The sequence below is a fragment of the Corapipo altera genome, unplaced genomic scaffold (assembly GCF_003945725.1).
Source record: "Corapipo altera isolate COAL_440 unplaced genomic scaffold, ASM394572v1 44, whole genome shotgun sequence".
NCBI lineage: Eukaryota > Metazoa > Chordata > Aves > Passeriformes > Pipridae > Corapipo > Corapipo altera.
This window is the reverse complement of record NW_020884880.1, coordinates 7,637,269-7,655,235: the sequence shown is the minus strand read 5'-3', so window position 1 is coordinate 7,655,235 and position 17,967 is coordinate 7,637,269. Positions and strand designations below refer to the sequence as shown.

The 17,967-nt window shown below is 37.2% G+C and overlaps 1 protein-coding gene across 1 annotated transcript in view; it reads left to right on the top strand.

Annotated features, from left to right (window-relative positions):
• The window catches only part of AGMO (alkylglycerol monooxygenase), a 188,425-nt gene that overhangs the window by 19,533 nt on the left and 150,925 nt on the right, over nucleotides 1-17,967 (top strand). Inside the window, exon 3 of the mRNA XM_027639386.1 lies at nucleotides 506-657. Coding sequence (XP_027495187.1) covers nucleotides 506-657 — 152 coding nt within the window. The remainder of the gene's footprint in view (nucleotides 1-505; nucleotides 658-17,967) is intronic.

Sequence of the window (17,967 nt, the reverse complement as noted above, 5' to 3'; positions counted from 1 at the left end):
TCCTGCTGCATTTATCCTTTTTTAAAGTGAAGTGATATGCTGAGCAGATTGAATATTTCACTGGTCCTAAAAGTCCTGTCCTCTTCCCTGTCCTTCCTCATAATGGAAGTAGTCAAAGTATTTTAATGTCTTACATTAGTGTTTGAGCATAATTGCTGCTACACTTCAGTCACTTCTAACTTGTGAGTTAGCAAGGATGGGTTTCTTTCAGATTTGGGAAAACAGGAACACCATAGCACCTGCAGAGCACAGGAGTACTTCAGCCCTTGAGCATGCCTAATGGGTGGTGAGTGGGTGAAAGCTGGATTTAGAAACCTTGTAGATGTTAAGGCAAGGTTCTGCTGAAGTAAGGACTAGTATTACTTGACAAGATTGCAGAATGGGTACTCTGGTTTTGTGTGTTACAAAAAGACTCTCAGCTGAAAAGTAGTCAATATATAGTAAAAAGGTTCTGAAATTAAAATTGACAAAATTATTGATAAAAGATTTTGGATCTCTATTTCAGTGTTTTATTCAGAAGTGTTGACTTAATTAGTTACATCTATGTATGGAATAACTACAGACTCTTTGAACTGCCCTGGGACTCGCCATGGACGTGGTATTTGACACTTCTGGGAGTGGACTTTGCATACTACTGCTTTCATCGCATAAGCCATGGTAAGATTTCACAAGTTTTTCATGTTTTTAAATACAAAATGTGTGAATTGTCTATTAATAAAATGGGGTATTTGTTTTTGTTTCTATACGTATTCTACTCTAAGCATATATAGCTGCTCTTCTTCTCAAGGGTTAGCAATGACACACTTTGAGCATGGATAACAGTTTACACATCATGCTCAATATAGTAAACATGATTTTGTGAAAGAAAGGAGTATCATTTTGAAAGTACCACAGTACTTCAGAAGGTACCACTTCACCGAAAGTGAAGTATCATAAAAAAAATAGTAAGGAAAAAATAGTAAGTACATAAAAATTAAAATAGAGAGCAGTAAAAACCAAAGTAGCCAAAATAATGGAGCCTGTGTAAATCATGCCAGTTGTTTCTGTACATATATATGGTGAAGATGTAATAGGATTGATCCCTATGTGTCTGTCTTGTTACATGTTTCTGTTTTGTAATGACAACGTATTTTTGCTCTAGCCTTTTATACCCTATCTGAAAATGCAGTAACACTTTCTATCATTCGTAATTGTGGACCTGATTGAAAGTCTGTAGGAATGAAATAAGAATCTTCTTGTTCTTTAAAAGACTTTGGACTGGGCTTCTCAAAGCAGAGTGCCCACTGCTCACAGAAGCTTTGAGATCTGGTAATGGTACTTTATGTAATGTGCTTTCAGAAAGGGAAAATGCTTTGATGCCAATAGGTCAGCGGAATAATATGGAAGTAGGTAAGAAAGGAGCCTGAGCTGCTGCTGCAAGGAGTGGGAGGGAGGAAGGGTCCCTCCCAGGTGGAGATGGCAGGCGAGCGTGAGAACAATGCAGGGTGGGTGTAGGGGGGACAACAATGGTGGGGGAACAGGGAGGGAGGCGAGGAAGCAGGGGGAGCTGGAACAATGCATTGGGGGGGACATCACGGCTGGGAGCTGGGAGCTTCGTGTGGGTGTACGCAAGACTGGGAATATGCTTGACAAACAATGACATTAACAGTGCTGGCAGGGCTACAGCCTCAGGCTGAGAACTGGAGCAGAGCAAGAGGCTATTCCTGCATTTTAAAATAAAAATAATTGTCTTCGAGTGTTAGAAAATCGCTAGCTTGGCTGTGCCTTCACTGGAGTCAGTGGTAAAATTCCCACTGGCAGAGAAGGGAACAGCGTCATCTCTGGGCTCCCTAAAGTAATTGGATGTATTTCTGTTCCTGCAGCAACTTTACACTTACTCTTCTCTGTTTTTCTATGTTTTGAGGGGATTGCACACTTTGAAGTGAATCTTAATGGGTTTTAGAATTAAAATACAAACCAATTCTATATATAATGGAGTTGAGGAAACTGTAAGAAAATGCTCTTCTCTTAAGAAGGTCAGTGCTGAGCTATTCTATAAAAATTTACTCTTTTTTGGATTACAGAAATATTGTTCACTGTTAGATCTCTGCTACTCAGCAGGGAACTGATACAACATTGTAGAAAATCACTCTAAATGGAGATTTTAGTTTAACCAACACTCTTTCTCTGGTCAAACAATGATGAAATCTGTAGCACGGCAACACAGCTGTGAAAGTCAGCTGCATTGGAAGTTGCTGAGGAAATTTAAGTGTAGGAGATGGTCTTAAAAATCCTGAAAAATACCTTGGCATGTTGAGAAGTGCACTGGAAAAGCCGCTGGTACAAGCAGACAAAACACACCCTTGCACTAGAAAGTGTGACAGGGCCTGGTGATTCAGGCTTGGATCCTAGAGCAAAGTTAAAAATTAATAGCACATGTATATCCCAGGAAATTCAAGCTATGTGGGTTTATGTGTGGGGATATAAATAATAGCGCTAATCGTTTCAAACTGAAAACCTAAAATTCAGATACATTTTTCTGTTGTTTCTTAATACTTGATATAATTTTTATACAAAGAATTATCATCATCATGTAGCTTTTCCTAGGTGCAAGCAATAATTTAGTAGCTCAACCCCCTGACCTTTTTACTACCTATTTCATGTTGTCCATGCAATAACTGGATTTTTCATTCTACTATTTCACAAATAGTCTGAATCATTATGGATTTTAAAGTTTCTTCTGCAGAAGAAACTCTACTATGCAATATCAAATTTTTACCCAGGATTTGGGGAGATATTTTTTCCTCTTCACTATATGCATGTAATAGCTATTATCACAAACTGAAGTTCTACAGCAACAAAAGGAAGTATTTTTAGGTGTGATCTCATTTTGTAAAGGATAGAGTTATTCTAAGTATGTGCTTGTATTTTCCATTGTTTGCAGTAGCCCCTAAAAGGATAGAAAATAAAATGTTTCAACACTTATTCCAGCCTTCTTCTGGGTCTGATCCAAAAACCATGGCGGTCAACGGACTATTTAGCCACTACTCTTTTCTTGTGGCATTTAAATAAATTTATAAATCAATGTAACTTTTCCCTTTGTGTCAGTAAAAACACCCATTTTTAGGCTGTACTACTAAAAAAAGTAAGCTGTAAAATCACAGGTTTTATTTTAAACAATTTTTTTTTAGGGAAGGATATGTGTGGGTTTGAAGGATTTTTTTACCAGATACTTTTAATCTAGCATATATGGATTATTCCTCAAGTTTCCTCTCCAGGTGCGGAGTCCTTGCGGAGTTATTCCTGCTAGTAAGGGGGTCCCAGAGCAGTGCCGAGCCCCAGCCGTGGCCCAGCACACTCTTCCCCACACCCTGGCCTCACAGATACTCCTGTTGCAGACAAATGACAACGGCAGTAAGGAATTTAGAGGCTCTGTAAACTAATTTCTTCAGCAGCCACACCTTTTAATCAGGGGAGGACATCTAGAGAATTCCAGATCCATGCAAAAACAAGGGAGACAGCGCTGGTGTGGAGCCCAGGTCCCGGCTGCGGGTTAGTGGGGTATCTGGTGGTGGATTCTAGTGTGGGGGAGCTCTACCAGGTCCTGGGGCACCCTTGGCCAGAGCAGGTCCCTTAGCAGGGGCTGTGCACTCAACCCTATGCTCCTGTGGGGAATAGTGGGGAGCTGTAAAGATCTGGTCCTCTTAAAGGGAGTAGTTTTTAATCTATGCTTCGTAAGGGATTGTGTCCTGAAGAACGGAGTGGGTTTGTATCAGCTAGAGGACCCTCCTCTCCTCTTTCAGGCCCTGGAAGAAGCTGTCCAAGTCTGGCAGCCAGGGGGTTTAGAGAGAGAGCCTGTCTCTTTTTAACAGCAGCTTCCAACACCTCTTCTTTTGTTCTCCTTTACTGCTGGGGAATTTCCATTGCTTCAGTGTCCCTCCCCTTAGACAACCTGGGAGAAGCGAGTTTCCTTCAGCAGGGCCAACCTCCGCAGCAGCTGCATTGTTCTGCCTGGGCCCCGGTGGCCGATGTCAGCCGCTCGCCCCATTGTCCGCTGGTGGCTTCCAGCCGCCCTGCGGGATACGTGACATGGTCCCTGTCAGCGAAAGGCTGAGCCAATATGAACTGATGGTTTGAGTTACATCAGAGGTCATAAAATAGACTTCAACTGATGAGTATATTCTCAGCAGATTCCCCAGCTGCTACATAAAATTTTGAGTTAATGGTGTCTCTTAGTAATTCTGAGTTTATTTATGGTGGATGAGAAATGACCCTTCTGCACCAGGTGTATTCTAGAGCAATAAAGTCCAAGCTTCTCAGATTCCCCTATCCAAAAGGAGTGACCTTTTGGCCAAGGCCAGCTTCTGAAGGGGCAGAGGACAAACAAAGAAATCCTGAAAAGTCACTTCAGCATTATCCTTGAAAAGACCATGCCTCAGACTGTGGCAAAATGTCTCAACTGAAGATGTTGAGGATTTTCCTTTCTAAGATTTCCAATAATTGGAAATTTTATGAACTTTTCATTCCCTGTTTTATAGATTTTTTTTTTTTTTAAAAAAAAGACTGCTTCTCTTAGCTATGACTTACATTGCTTCTGCCTCTTCTCCCAGTGAGCAGCTTTTGTTACAGTTTCTTCAGCAGCAGAGCTGACTTCACAAGTTTCTGGCTGCTCTTTCCTACACCATGCTGCACTTCGCAGCCCACTCAGTCCTGAAAAAAATATCGTGCATGGAGACTGTGCATAAGATCACTGAAATAGTCCATGTTAAAAAAAACAAGGTTGTGTTGCATTTCTTTCCTAACAATTCAACTAGTCCAGTAGTCATAGGGGTCAGCTTAACCATGGAGCAGGACATAAGCAAGACTTACTAGCAGAGAATCTATGGGATAAGTGGAGACTTGCGAGAGAGCAGACAGAATTTTCTTATTCAGGAGTACACAGACAGGTAACTCATTACTTTATGAGGAACCAGAGTGGATAAATTGGGATGGGTGTCTCAAGATTCGTGCCATTAAAATGACTGGAATGTGCAACAGTAAAACCCAGTCCTATTCTTTCTGATAATGATATATGTATTGTGTAATAATAATCCTAATCCGTTATCACTTTTGACAGCAGTGCAATGCTATGTTTACTGTTGCACGAGGAGATGAGTTTAAACTTCTTAGAGGAAAAGACACCAAGACTCAGAGTCTCTTCACCATCTACATTTGCTGATAATTTTTGGAGGATGTATTGAAATCATATGATTGAGCTATATTTATCTGACCCATTCCTACCTTTGAAGTGCTCTTTTAATCTGCATTTTATAATGTACTTGTCTGAACTCGGTATATTAGAATGGGCTTGTTAAGTAGATTTTATATTAACAATTGATAGTATATGGAAATAATTTTGGGTTTAAAGTGTTTCAGATTTCTGGGAAATTCATTATAATAAAATGATGTCTGACTTTTTTTTATTGAAAACATGGTCAGGGACACACCTTTTTTATTTTTTCAGGAAAATCTGTATTCCCCTACAAATATAGTAAATTGCAATGTTCTTTTACATGCCAAAGGGGTCAGGGGAAGAGATGTGGATGGTGGTGGGGTTTTTTAGACTTGTTCTTGCTTGTGGGAAAATGTCATTGTTTACCTGACTGGAAATTCAGTACCATATTGGTTATCCAACATGAAATAAATTTAATTTCACCCTAGTGAAAGATAGAAAATATTGGGAACTGTCAAGTGACTAGATGAGGCTCTGCTCTTTTTCTTGTCACAGCTTGTGTTGATTGCAAAGGGAATTGATACCTAATAATTAAGAGAAAAATATCCTCTTCTTGTGAATTTTACAGAAAACATTTTTTAGTATTCTGTCAGTTGTTTTTCTTATTTTTTAAACAGAGTTGGGAGAGCAGGATATTAAAATGCTGCCTTTACTTGCCTTACAAAAATAGCAAAACCAATAGCTGGTTGTCATATTTTCTGTTCCATCTTCTGATTGATTCTAGTCTAAAACCTGCAGACAACATAACATGAATTGAAAATAAATAGATAGTTCATGTGATTATGACTCATTCCTTGCCTTCCAAGTTGACTGTAAACTGGATGATTTGTTATTTCTATATACTTGTTTTTACAACTGTGTCTTTTACCCTTCTCTTTTTAGCAGTAAGAAGTGCTCCTTCACTATGTGACTTTTAATTTCCTGGGTGGACACTGAATTTATAGAAGACCAAAGTCAATCTTAGCAAACCAAGATGTTGCTATTCCTTCTTGTATTTAAATGTATATTTTTTTGACAAAGTTCACCTGAAAACACCTCAGCTGTAATGAGGCTTCCTGATATGGAATGTCTAGGGTCCCATAAAATTGTAGGAGCCTGCTTGTATTGTTTTCAGTTTGTTATTGTTCATAATAAGTTCCTGTTGTTTGAAAGACTGATTTCTTGTATACTGGCAAGAATAATGTCCTGATATGAGGTGAGGTTGACTCATTTAGTCTGTTAATTTTATTGTGGCACATGCAGATAGCACAAGCCCCTTCCTGTTTTACTTTAGATGGGGTGAGATAATAATTGACTTTCTGAAAAATATTCATAACCTGAAGAGCTCAGAAGATGGAAATAGGAGGGAAACCCCTAGAGAGTTTTTACTTAATTTCTGACTATCCAAAAGATGTTTCTGGGTGAATGGATTTTCTAAATATGTGAAATGTCAGAGGTAATTAAGAATGATGGCAATAACAAGTCTGCCAGCAGGTTGGAGGTCAGACAATGGTTGGCCGTGAATTTTTGGCTCTTTAGATGTGCTGTAGGATGTGCTCCTGAGTGGGAATACAATATAATGGAGGGTGGGATGTGGCTCATTGCTGTAGGTGAGGAATTAAACTCCATGGTCCGGGTTCAACACTATAGGCTTGCTTGACTCTTGTAGGTTTTCTGTAAATATCTGGTAATTGCTTTTCTTTCCCCAGGATTCTGGGAGAGACAGATCTCTGACTGTTATGAATTAGGCCTTGATACAAGCATAAAAGCAATCTTTTTTATTTTTTATTTTTATGATGCTAGACGCAATGTATTTTTTAAAATATAATGAAATATGTATTCATGAAAGCGTGAGCTGACACTATTGAGACACAACTTTTATGCCAAAATTCAGGTGGTAATTCCATCTCTTTTCAGCACTGTTTATCTTTTCTCAAGCTCTCACCATGAACAGATGCGGCAAACTTCTCAGTACAAAATGAAAAAGAAACTATTCTTCCATTTTCCTTGTTTGTTATTTTATGGTTGGGAAAGTGGCAGCACAAGGTTAATACTCCTTTAAGTGTCACTTATTACCCTGCTTTAAGGATTTACATAATACATTTCCATTCTTGAGGCTCTATATATAGACATGCATTAGTTAGACATGCATATGGGTGTCTGGAGGGTGGAATTTCATCTTTTTCCTACCTGCAGTGCCTGGGTTTTTCCTAAGTACACAGATTAGGGAAAAAGCTCTGGATCTGCTTGCACAAAAACAAGTTTGCAACCTGCTTATTTAGTAAAACATTAGAAAATATAACAAACTTTCTTCTTCCACTTCATCATAAATTAGCATGTTTGACCATTCAAAAAGTCAGCTGTCTTCACACGTCCATACCCTTGGCTAGTGCTGCCCTCTAGTCTGCATCTGCCTTTTAAACAGGGAAAAAGATAATCCCTTTTTAGTTTGAGTGGAGACATGAGTATGAAAGCATCCAACTCGCTGTGCAGAGAAATAGTTCATTTGACATACTTTTTCAAGTGTGCTGCTGAAAACCATTGAAATGGTTCATAACACTTGTATTTTTTTAAGGTGTTATAGAACATAAAGTAAAATGTGAATTATCAAAGTTAGTGAGTGTAGAAGAGGAGAAACTAGTTCTTTTGCAATAGTTTGAAGAGTTTCTTTTTATGCAGTTTTACCTGAAACAAATACTTTGAAATATTTATGTTTTACTATATTTACAATATTTGGCCTCCTAATGTTATAGAACCAGCTTCAATCAGGTGATTTCATAAGTTAAAGAGAAGGGACTGTATGTTTGCAAGGAAAGCAGTCCAGCTATGTCTGTCTTATCTTCCTTTTTCTTTTTTTTTGTCTTTTGAATATGTATCATGCTAGAAACTTGTATTTTGAGTAAGTGAAGAACCCACCTGAGAATATATATTCCTGTTTCCCTTGACTTAATTTTAAGCCATGACTTCAGCTAAAGACTTCTTGCTTAATTAGAGAGAAATGTAAAAATGCTCACTAATATCTCTTTCCTGTAGAAGATGCACAAAAATCACTTCATCTAGGCTCATTTTTAACCCATCTTTTTCCAAAACCAATTGTGGTGACTTTGGAGATGCTACCTCAGTTTGTGATACAGCAGCTGTGCACACTCTCTTGCTGGAGGGCTTTGTCTGAACTGGCAGGATGTTTGAAGAGAGGCAAGGTTCGTTTTTATGTCACTTCCATCTTTTACCAATCTGTTGAAATCAGCAGATCAGCAATAAAAGGTACCAAATGCAACAACTGGTTTTAATCCACGATATGAAACTATGATTGTAAGGAATTAGATTTAGAGGAAAAGCACACACCATATAATTCATCAAACAGCAGCAGTGGTAACTATTTTTTGTCACTAAGTTTTAAAGTAGAAGCAGAGGCCTAGAGAAATAAAAGGCATTGTTGAAACAGATGACCCATTGAGATGCTTGTGTTTTCTCTGTTACAAAAAGAAGTTGCTTTTCTCCTCCTGTGCTAGTAAAAATTTCCTGGTCACTATTGCTCTGTTTGTCAGTCTGTATAGTTTTAGCATGGAGAAAAAAATGAACAGAATGCTATTGCTCTGCACCCCTACTCGAAAGCAGCTCTTTAACTAACACACACTTTGAAGACCTATGGTATTTGCCATTTCAAATAGCTCTTTTGAAATTTCTTTCTGTGCAGAATTTAGCTGTGGAGCCCCTTGACAGTCTACCTGCAGGGAAAGGTAAGGGTGTTGCTGTGGCATGTATGTGGTTGTGCAGCTGGGGGATGTGGAGTGGGAGCACAGACCCAGCTCTTCTCCTGGGGAGATAAGCTACTCTGAAAGGCTCCGACTCACACTTCTCTTCCTCAGCAGGACATTGCTAAAATATCCCATTTCTGCAGTATTAGGACCAAGGACATACCAAAAATATCATAGAACAATTTGGGTTGGAAGGGACTTTTAAAGGTCGTCTAGTCCAACCCCCCTGCAGTGAGCAGGGACATCTTCAACCTAGATCAGGTTGCTTAGAGCCTCGTCCAACCTTGAATGTTTCCAGGGATGGGGCATCCACCACCTCTCTGGGCAACCATTGTTTTATCCACCTTACTGAAAAACACCTCTTTCTTATATTTAAATTGACCCTACTTCAGTTTAAAGTCATTCCTTCTTGTCCTATCACTACAGACCCTATCATTGCTATTTTCATTTCTTCCATTCTCTTTACGCAGTTTTCTTCTGTAATTTAAATACAGTTTTCCAGTGTATATCCATGAATATGTGTATTTTATGCGTGCATGCATATAAGGGTTTTAATTATATTTGTTATCAGGTTATGAGACTGACTGAAATATTCAGAACTAACTAAAATCAAAAAAAGGAAAGAAAAAAGCTTCTCCATTTCTAATTGCACCCTCAGTTTTACTGACTGATGTGCCCACCTTCTTGCAAAGAATAGTGCACGATTATATTCAAATTTGAAAAGGATATTTTTTTTACTAAGAATGAGAAATTTAGAATGACTTTTTAATGCAGAATAAAAGTTTATTCCACTCCAACCCTCAAATAGCAAGCTGTTCCTTTCAGGATATTACTCAGATTTCTAGAAACTGGATGTCTGTAATAGTTTTCTTTGCTTGCTAAAATCTAGCTAGGCCATCACCATTTAAAATACTTCATTTTACATTTCAAGATGGGCAATTAACATTTAAAGTGTGTTTTGAGCAGACAAAACGTTATTCTATCTGGACATTGTTCTTTGCATGTAAGTTTCCTTCAATGCATCTTTATTGCCTTAATTAAAGTATTTAAGCTGCCAAAATTGATTTTTAAGTGTAGGAAGGACAATCTTTTCCACATTGTATACTATCTAAATTGATAGCATGCTGGTGGAAGATGCAAATTAATAAAAATTACTAACCAGATTTTTTTTTCTTTTTTCTTTTTTTTTTAATGGCTAAAATTATCAGTAAATCCCATTTTGGTATAACTTTTCTTTTTTTCCCCACCAAAGATATTTATGTAACCTACAGTATTTCTCAGTAATCGCTGAACATCAAATCTGAATAAGTTCATTGACAGTAATTGTTTTAAAAATAAAATTACTTTTAAATTTAGATGAAGACATACTCTAAATAGAACATAAACATACTGTTGCAAGAAGATACCTACAATGTTCGTATGTATAAAGCTGTATGAAAGGCAGATATCCTAAATTTCTGTTTGTTGCTGGGAAAAAAAAATTGTGACTAATCACATCATATTGCTATGTATGCCTGAGGAAGTACAAGGTTTTGTAGGGTCCAGGAGGAGGATTCTTGCTTCTATCTAGCTATTAATTTTCCAGAAGTGTTTACAAGTGTTTTTCTGAAAAAACTGTGACCGTGCTCAGTCCTGATGAGGACATTATGCAGACTGTCAGTAAAATGGTGTGGGCATTGCTTCAGACAGTGCAGTGCAACCTGGACATGTGACCTTTTAAAACGTGGGCAAGATTCCCCCTTGCTACTTTTAACTTTAAAATTAGATTAATTCCTTTCCATTTAAGGAACATATATCATAAATATCACTGTCATTCTAAGTATACCACACCATTTTATTTCTGTAAATTCAGGAGTGGCAAAACTCTTGCTAAGTATAAAAAGGGAAGTGCAGACTCTCAGCCTGTAATAACACTATGGCATGTAACATGTTTTCACAAGAAATCATTTCAGAAATCAATGACATTATGTTCATGCCTTCCATCACCTGGAAACTAGCCTATTAAATTGAGACAAGAAGGTAGGATTTTATTGATTGTATAGCACAGTGGTGTAAGGAAAGTATATGCTTTATATGTGCATCATGTATTTTACATCCTTCTCTGCTTTCTTTTAATTTCTTATAAATTTTCATCACTATTAACACATATGGATGCTGAGATCCTAAAACGTTTGTAGTTATAAAAATAAAATCTTATATTTTTTAAGACAAGGTAGCCTATACTTTGTTACAGAAATAAAAATAAAAGGAGTTCTTCACCAAAAGCTGTCTTTGACTTTAATGTACTTCTGACTGCAGATTAAGGGAACTTTTCCGAGTTGTTTGTTGGCTAGAATTGAAGTGAGGCAGGAACAAGCAAACCTGTCAAAGCCAATGCTAAAGTCCTTCCCCCATTTGCAGCTTTGCTCTTCTCCTCATGTCTCTTATCCACTCATCAAAATGTGATTTTTTTATTATTATTATAAACGTTGTTTCAGTACTAAAATATATATATTTTTTGTTGATGTAAAGTTGAAAAATAAATCTAAAAATATGGAGAAATGCAGTTAAGTATGTAAGCTTATTATATCGTTAGCAGCTTCCCTTGGACCATATTGTTAAAATGAATCTGAGTCATGAACACTTTGCAGCATTCCTATGGGACAAAGGACAGCGTGCAAAGTACCCACAGTGCACAAAGAAAATAAGTTAATACTAAATGATAGAGTATTAAGAAGCCATAATGTTAATTTTTGCTCTTTTGTTTTTAAATACTGGTATGATTTTTAAATTAACATCTCTTGTAAAAGCACTTCAACTTCACCAAGCAGAGTTAAGTTGGAAAGCATGAAACTGGTTCAGAAAAATTACTAAGGAGAAGTGCATGCAACCTTTGTTTGAAGTAATTTATTTCTTGTCTAAAAAATGTTGCTAAGCAATTTCAGATTAGATATCAGGATAGAGATGTGGAAAATTTAAAGTCAGCAGTAGCTTAAAATTACTGACCAATAAGAAAAATTAAACTCATAATTAGATAGATTAAGAAATTATTCACCTTTTCCTTTGCTCAATATGTATATTTTATAGTAACAATTGAGTCTCTTAGAGTACTTTTTTTCATAGTTAAACTGCAAAGTGCATTGCAATGGGGATGAGTTTCATTATTGTCCTCTGTAAAATAGGGGAAGGACAGCACAGACAGATGATAAGACTTTCCTAGTACAGTGGCAGAGCAAGGGACAAACTCAGGGATGAGTTCTGCAAGTGAATTTTTTTAAGTGAATGAATGATACATTTCCTGTTTTGTGACTATCTGAAGTTTAATTGGCAAAAGTTTTGCTATATAGTTGATTCACAAATCAGTCTGTATTCTTACTTATGATTTGAGTAGTTTCTTCTGAAAGTATGTAATAAATATATTTATATATGCATGTATAGCCTGTTTAAAGACGTAGGATATTTTGCAGGCATTGCAGATATGACTGTGTAATTAATTCAATTGCATATGTATGCTCTCTGTGACTACAGTGGTACATATTCACAGAATAAAAACTACAGTCAAAGGAATCCAGACTGCTTATTTTTATACTTACTGGTATCCCAGGGAAAAAGGTAAAAAGCAGTTTATAAAACCTGGACAAAAGAAGGATGTAACTTTTTTTTGTACTCCCTTGGGCTGAATCTCAGCTGAAATAACGGACAGTTTTTGGACTTACTGAAGGAAATGATGAGTGAAGATAAATATCCAGATGTTTGCTGGCCAGATGTATAAGGTTACATTTTGGAAAGCATAAAAGTTCTACCTGTGTCTTCTGAAAAGGAAGTTGTAAATAGTAAACATGCTAGATTTTTATTTCTACAGTTTGGGGTGAAAAGGGGTTCAAAGTAAAACTTCAGTCTAGTGTCTTAAGAACAGATGCAGGTTGAACATGCAGATTTGCACAGCATGCAAGTGGGATTTTTTTAATGGCCTTTGTGTCTGCATGGCTAACTTAGCACTCTTTGTGCATTGTTTTTAGTTCAGGGGAGATGCAGCTTATGGAACTATCTTAATTTTCCAGCAGTAGGAAATAGGTGTGTCAAGTCGTTGAAAGTTTCCTATTTTTTGTTCCCATGTTTCAAACTGCTTATTTATGACAACAAAAAATTTAAACCTTGACTTTTTCCCCTCTTTTCCCCGCCTACGCCGAGTCTCTCCCTTCCCACCTAACATACATATCTGCTTCTTTTCAAATAAACAGTTGGAAGCGGCTGCCTGCTCATACAGCAGCACAGCTCATCTCAGCTTGTGGCTTGCTCTCAAACTCGGGAAGAGGAAAGAAAAGTCTTGTTAAAGTCAAGTAAATAACCTAGCTGCTAGGCAGTAGGAAAAATATTGGATTTGATTGTGTATTATTCCCATATGGGTGAGATATATTTAAAATTGAAAAGGAAGCCAACTCCCTTAAAACTTAAAGTGACAGGTTTTCAAAAATTGGCAGCCAATTTTCACCTCTAATTGTACTTAATGTGGAAGGGATTTTCCTCTACTGATGAGGGATAAGAGGGTCTTGCCACCATACTAGCAGTGGGGCAGAGGAGGCCCCTTCCAGCATAGATGTTACTGGCTGGGTCTTTTTCTCCTTACGTGGGCTAAAGATCTCCCATGGCCTGCAGGGCCCTGGAGAGGCAGATGAGGGCTGGAGCTTACTCCAGTGCATGGGAGGTGATGAACTGATTTATGTGAACTCCCCACTCTTTTAGTAGCTTCAAAGCAAGCATGCCAAGAGTGAAACCTTTTTTTTAAAAAAAACAAGAAAAAAAAAAAGGAAAAAACCAAAACCCACCACAAAAACCAAACTCAGCTTCTAAACAGGATTATCCTTCTCCTGGGCAGGCAGCGTTGCAATATGTTGCACCATGTTCTAGCCCTGCCAACTCCTTTCAGTGGCATTGCCTGTGGTTTTAAATGCAAAATGCCTTGAACGGTTTTTTTTGTGCTTCTGTAGACTTGTTTTATGTGTTCCCATTCTGCTGGTGTGTAAACATTAGAAAATATATAACCATATAATTACAGAAGTCCATTCTTTTTCTCCTTAGAAAAAATAAAGAGCTTTCAGAAATCCTTGTCTCAAAGACACCATCTGTCAACACCAAATTTCTTCAATGATTCTACTGATTTCTTCTTAGTCATGTATGAGAAAAAATAGGCTCTGGAGCATGACCTGAAGATGGCCATTGTAAGGATGCAGAAGTTACTTGTCTCAATTACCATGTAATGCCTAAAACATCGCTTGGAAGTATCTTGTGCTCAGAACAAAGAAAGACGTTAAAAGGTGCAAAGAAAGTGTGAAAGTATCACCAGTTGCAACACTTGCTGTCACGTGTGTTTGCTTAGAGAGAGGGAAGGGAAGCCGTTTAGAAGAGAGAACAGGAGGAATGGAGAGTGACCATGAAGAAAAAGTGACTAAGTCAGGAGAGAACAAATTGCTAGTCTCTGGGAAAAAACCCTTCAGCTAAAGGCTAAGTAACCAGGTGGCCATTGGAAGCTGCCCCAGCCCATCAGTTACAGTGGCAACACAACTCCCAGGGAAGGCATTGGTTCTGGACTCCACCACCCACTTGTGGCTGCGGTTTCCTTATGGAGGAATAGGAGAACGGGCTGACAAAGCGATAGTTCAGATTTGCTAGTCAAACTAGTTGTTTCTCAAGCGTGTCATGATGGCTTATCTGCATGTGTGGCCAGGTCTTGCAGTATTATCCTGTCTCAAGAATTTTTTTGTGGTGTTGGTTTTAAAATAAATCTGAGATTATTTCTCCTTGTTTTTGAGTTTTGTGCCTGTAGGACACATTTTTCTTTTTTTTTTTCCTGGTTCTTGGAGGAGCAAAATAATTTTTATAATAGTGGAAAGGGTCTAAACTACAGCAGTTGAAGCACTAGGAGAGATTTTAGATATCACAAAAATGACTATAGAAGGAGAAAGCTGGGGCAGGCAAAGTGGAGTATATTCACATAGGAAAATGCTATGTCTGTCTGTCTGAGTGGGATATGGAAGCATTGCCGGATGTGGGGAAGAGCATGGGGAGGGTTGGATGGAGCAGGGGAATGTGACAGAAAGCAGTAGGCATTGGGATGGTGTGGAGGAATATACTCAGAGTCAGGACGAGTTTAGGAGGAGTGATGATGGATAGATTTATGGCTACTGCATGTCAAAGTTGAGGGATAAAGCCCTATCCTATACAAACTGTTAGAAGGCTTGCTGTTAATTGCAAAATGAGAGTTTGCACCAAAAATGAAGGAAAGCACTCTTTTTATATTAGGCACTAAGAAATCCTGTATTTTTTTTTTATTTAACTAAGATGCAATTTTCCCATAAAGTTAGGTAGCCCTGTTTGGTCTTCTGAAAATACTCTAGTCTCTTCCCAATTAGATATGCCTCAAAGTTTACAATTTTCAAGAAAATATAATGATTTTCCAATGTGCAGAACTGGCAATAGTAGTTTTTACTAGATGAGTTGCGTGAAATTGTCCTCTACACTGTTAGCGCTTGCCATTGCCTTTTTCTTTTTAAGAAACTATACTTTTATGTATACTTTGTATATTATTCTTGTATACTTTTTACATCTTAGGAGAGAGTTTTTTCATTTGCTTATGTTCACTAAAAGGCTGGATTAATATTTTTTAGGTACGTACAGATTTATATCTACTAGTCAAGTAATACAAGCATCCCTTGAGAGGTGGGCTACTGAGTGTTAATATAATTGCTGAAAAGTTTCACACATTTTTTAGTTGGGAATAATATCCAATATGTAGTGGGTTTTTCTGTGAGGTGATAGCACAACATTTTACATATTAATCAAAATAACTAACAGAGCTTACTTCATCTTCCACTTTAGTAGGATATGGTTACTACACAAATAACTTTCGGACAGGAAGTAAGAATAATACTGTAATTAACTGAAATTGCAGGAGAACTTATGTAGTCAGAATGTAATTATGCAAGGCAGAACTCAGTCAGGAAACAGGATTAACTTTCCTGTTCTTTTGAAAAATGCTAGATGATTGCTAATATTTATAAATGGTTTTTACACATCAGCTGAATGATGATGCCTGTGACAGAGGAGCTGCCTTTAAAATTATGCTAAGCAGTTGGTTCCTCTCTGACTAAGTGATAAAGATGCTTCCTCCAGAAGCAGCTGTTGAATTTCCTCCTTGCAAGACAGATTTCCTTAATGGTGTCACATCCTAAGATCAGCCCAATCTCTACTAGTTTGTCAGGACTGTTTTGATTGCAGTATAGCCAAAGTAAAGTCAAATTAAAAATGACTGAGTAAAACTGTTTTATTTTAGAAAAAAAAAACATAAGTGCATATGTTATGTCTATGTTATGTCAGACACTGACATAGGAAAGTTAAATATGGCAGAAACTGGATCAATAGTGAAATGCACAGTTATCTCTAACTTTCAGAGGTTTACTAGACTTCTGCTTACTTTAGTAGAAATAGTTTATATAACCTGTATCGTGGCTGAAAGTGTTTGCCATGTGGTTCAGAAGTAGCACAATAGAGGTAAAATCAGAAATAAACTGTGCCAGAAGAAATAGAAAACAGGAGTAGCTAAGTAAGTATTGTCAATTAAAATCCAAATGCAGGGAATGATACCTAGTTCAGGAAGAAATTCACTGTATCTGTGATTTGTTCTAAAGAGACCTTTGGAATGCTAATTGAAACCAAGGTATTGCAGCCCCTAAGTCTGACTCAGGTGAATGCTGTATTAGCAGCAGCTTTGAATGTTAAATATTAACGTGGTCAGATGAGCCAAGAGTGTAGTTCTAGTGTATGCTGTTGATTCCTATACACAAACCACAGCAACTGTAATTGTAAGTCTGATGTTATTCTCAAGTCATGAATTTCACCTTTGATCGTTTTATTTATTTTCCTATTATTTATAAAATTGTGTTTGCAACACTTTTAAGGATTCAAAAATTAAATCGCTGACTACTATGTTAAAATTTGAAACAGGTTACAGTTGTGAGCTATTTTGAGACTGGTACTTATTTTAAAGTAAAAATTAATTTTTGTCTTCTGAATTTCTCTACTATCCATAATGGAGAGTAACTCTATGAATTCTCTATAATCCACTATGTTGATACGCTACATTTACGATATGATGACCATTAAATATGTTAGTTTGTGAAAGAGGGCATGATGTTATACTGATTACAGTTCAGTATGAAATACTTGTACTGTAATTTGACACTTCAAGATTAATATTCGCATTGCAAATAAAAATTGTTACTTCTACACCTAATTTTACCACATTAATTGAGTTAGTCTACAAGGGAAAATCCCCAAAAATCCTCTGCCCTCTTAATGATCTTGAGGGATTTGTTCTGCTTTTGGCATGTATATTTTTATGAAACCTATTTGAGTAAACAGTATTGCTTGCATTAGATGCCATAAGGCCAGTCTTTCTAATTAGTTAGCATCCTGAACTAAAGGTCTGAGGTGTGATTTTTTTTTTTTTTAAGAAAAATCTAGCTGAAAGGTTATTTCAGCCTTTTTGGATTCTCTGCAGATCAGCAAAGAGATACAAAATGTTAATCCTTCATACTAAAGTATATCTGACATCATGAGTGGTATTTCTTGGGGAAGTACTTTGCCAAAAATGTAAAGAAAATGTTTTTACAGGGAACCTTACTTTGTCCTGACATCTATGCAAGGACACAATTTGCCATGAACCTTTTAATCTTCCTTTTCCTTCAGAGAATAATGAAAGGAGCCTATTCATCCTGGTCTCTTTGCATTTTTGTGGAAAAATAATAGTTCAACTTCACAGGCCCACTCCTCATCTGAAATATGAGTAAGCCCTGAAGCTGAAGCAATCTGTGCCCACTGCATATTTCTACCAGGATGCTGGACCATTGCCATTGTTAATAAGGTTGAACCTAAACTGAGCATCCACAAATTAAAGAAATAGATAAAAATACTTATCAAAGATCAATGTTTATGGTATAAATG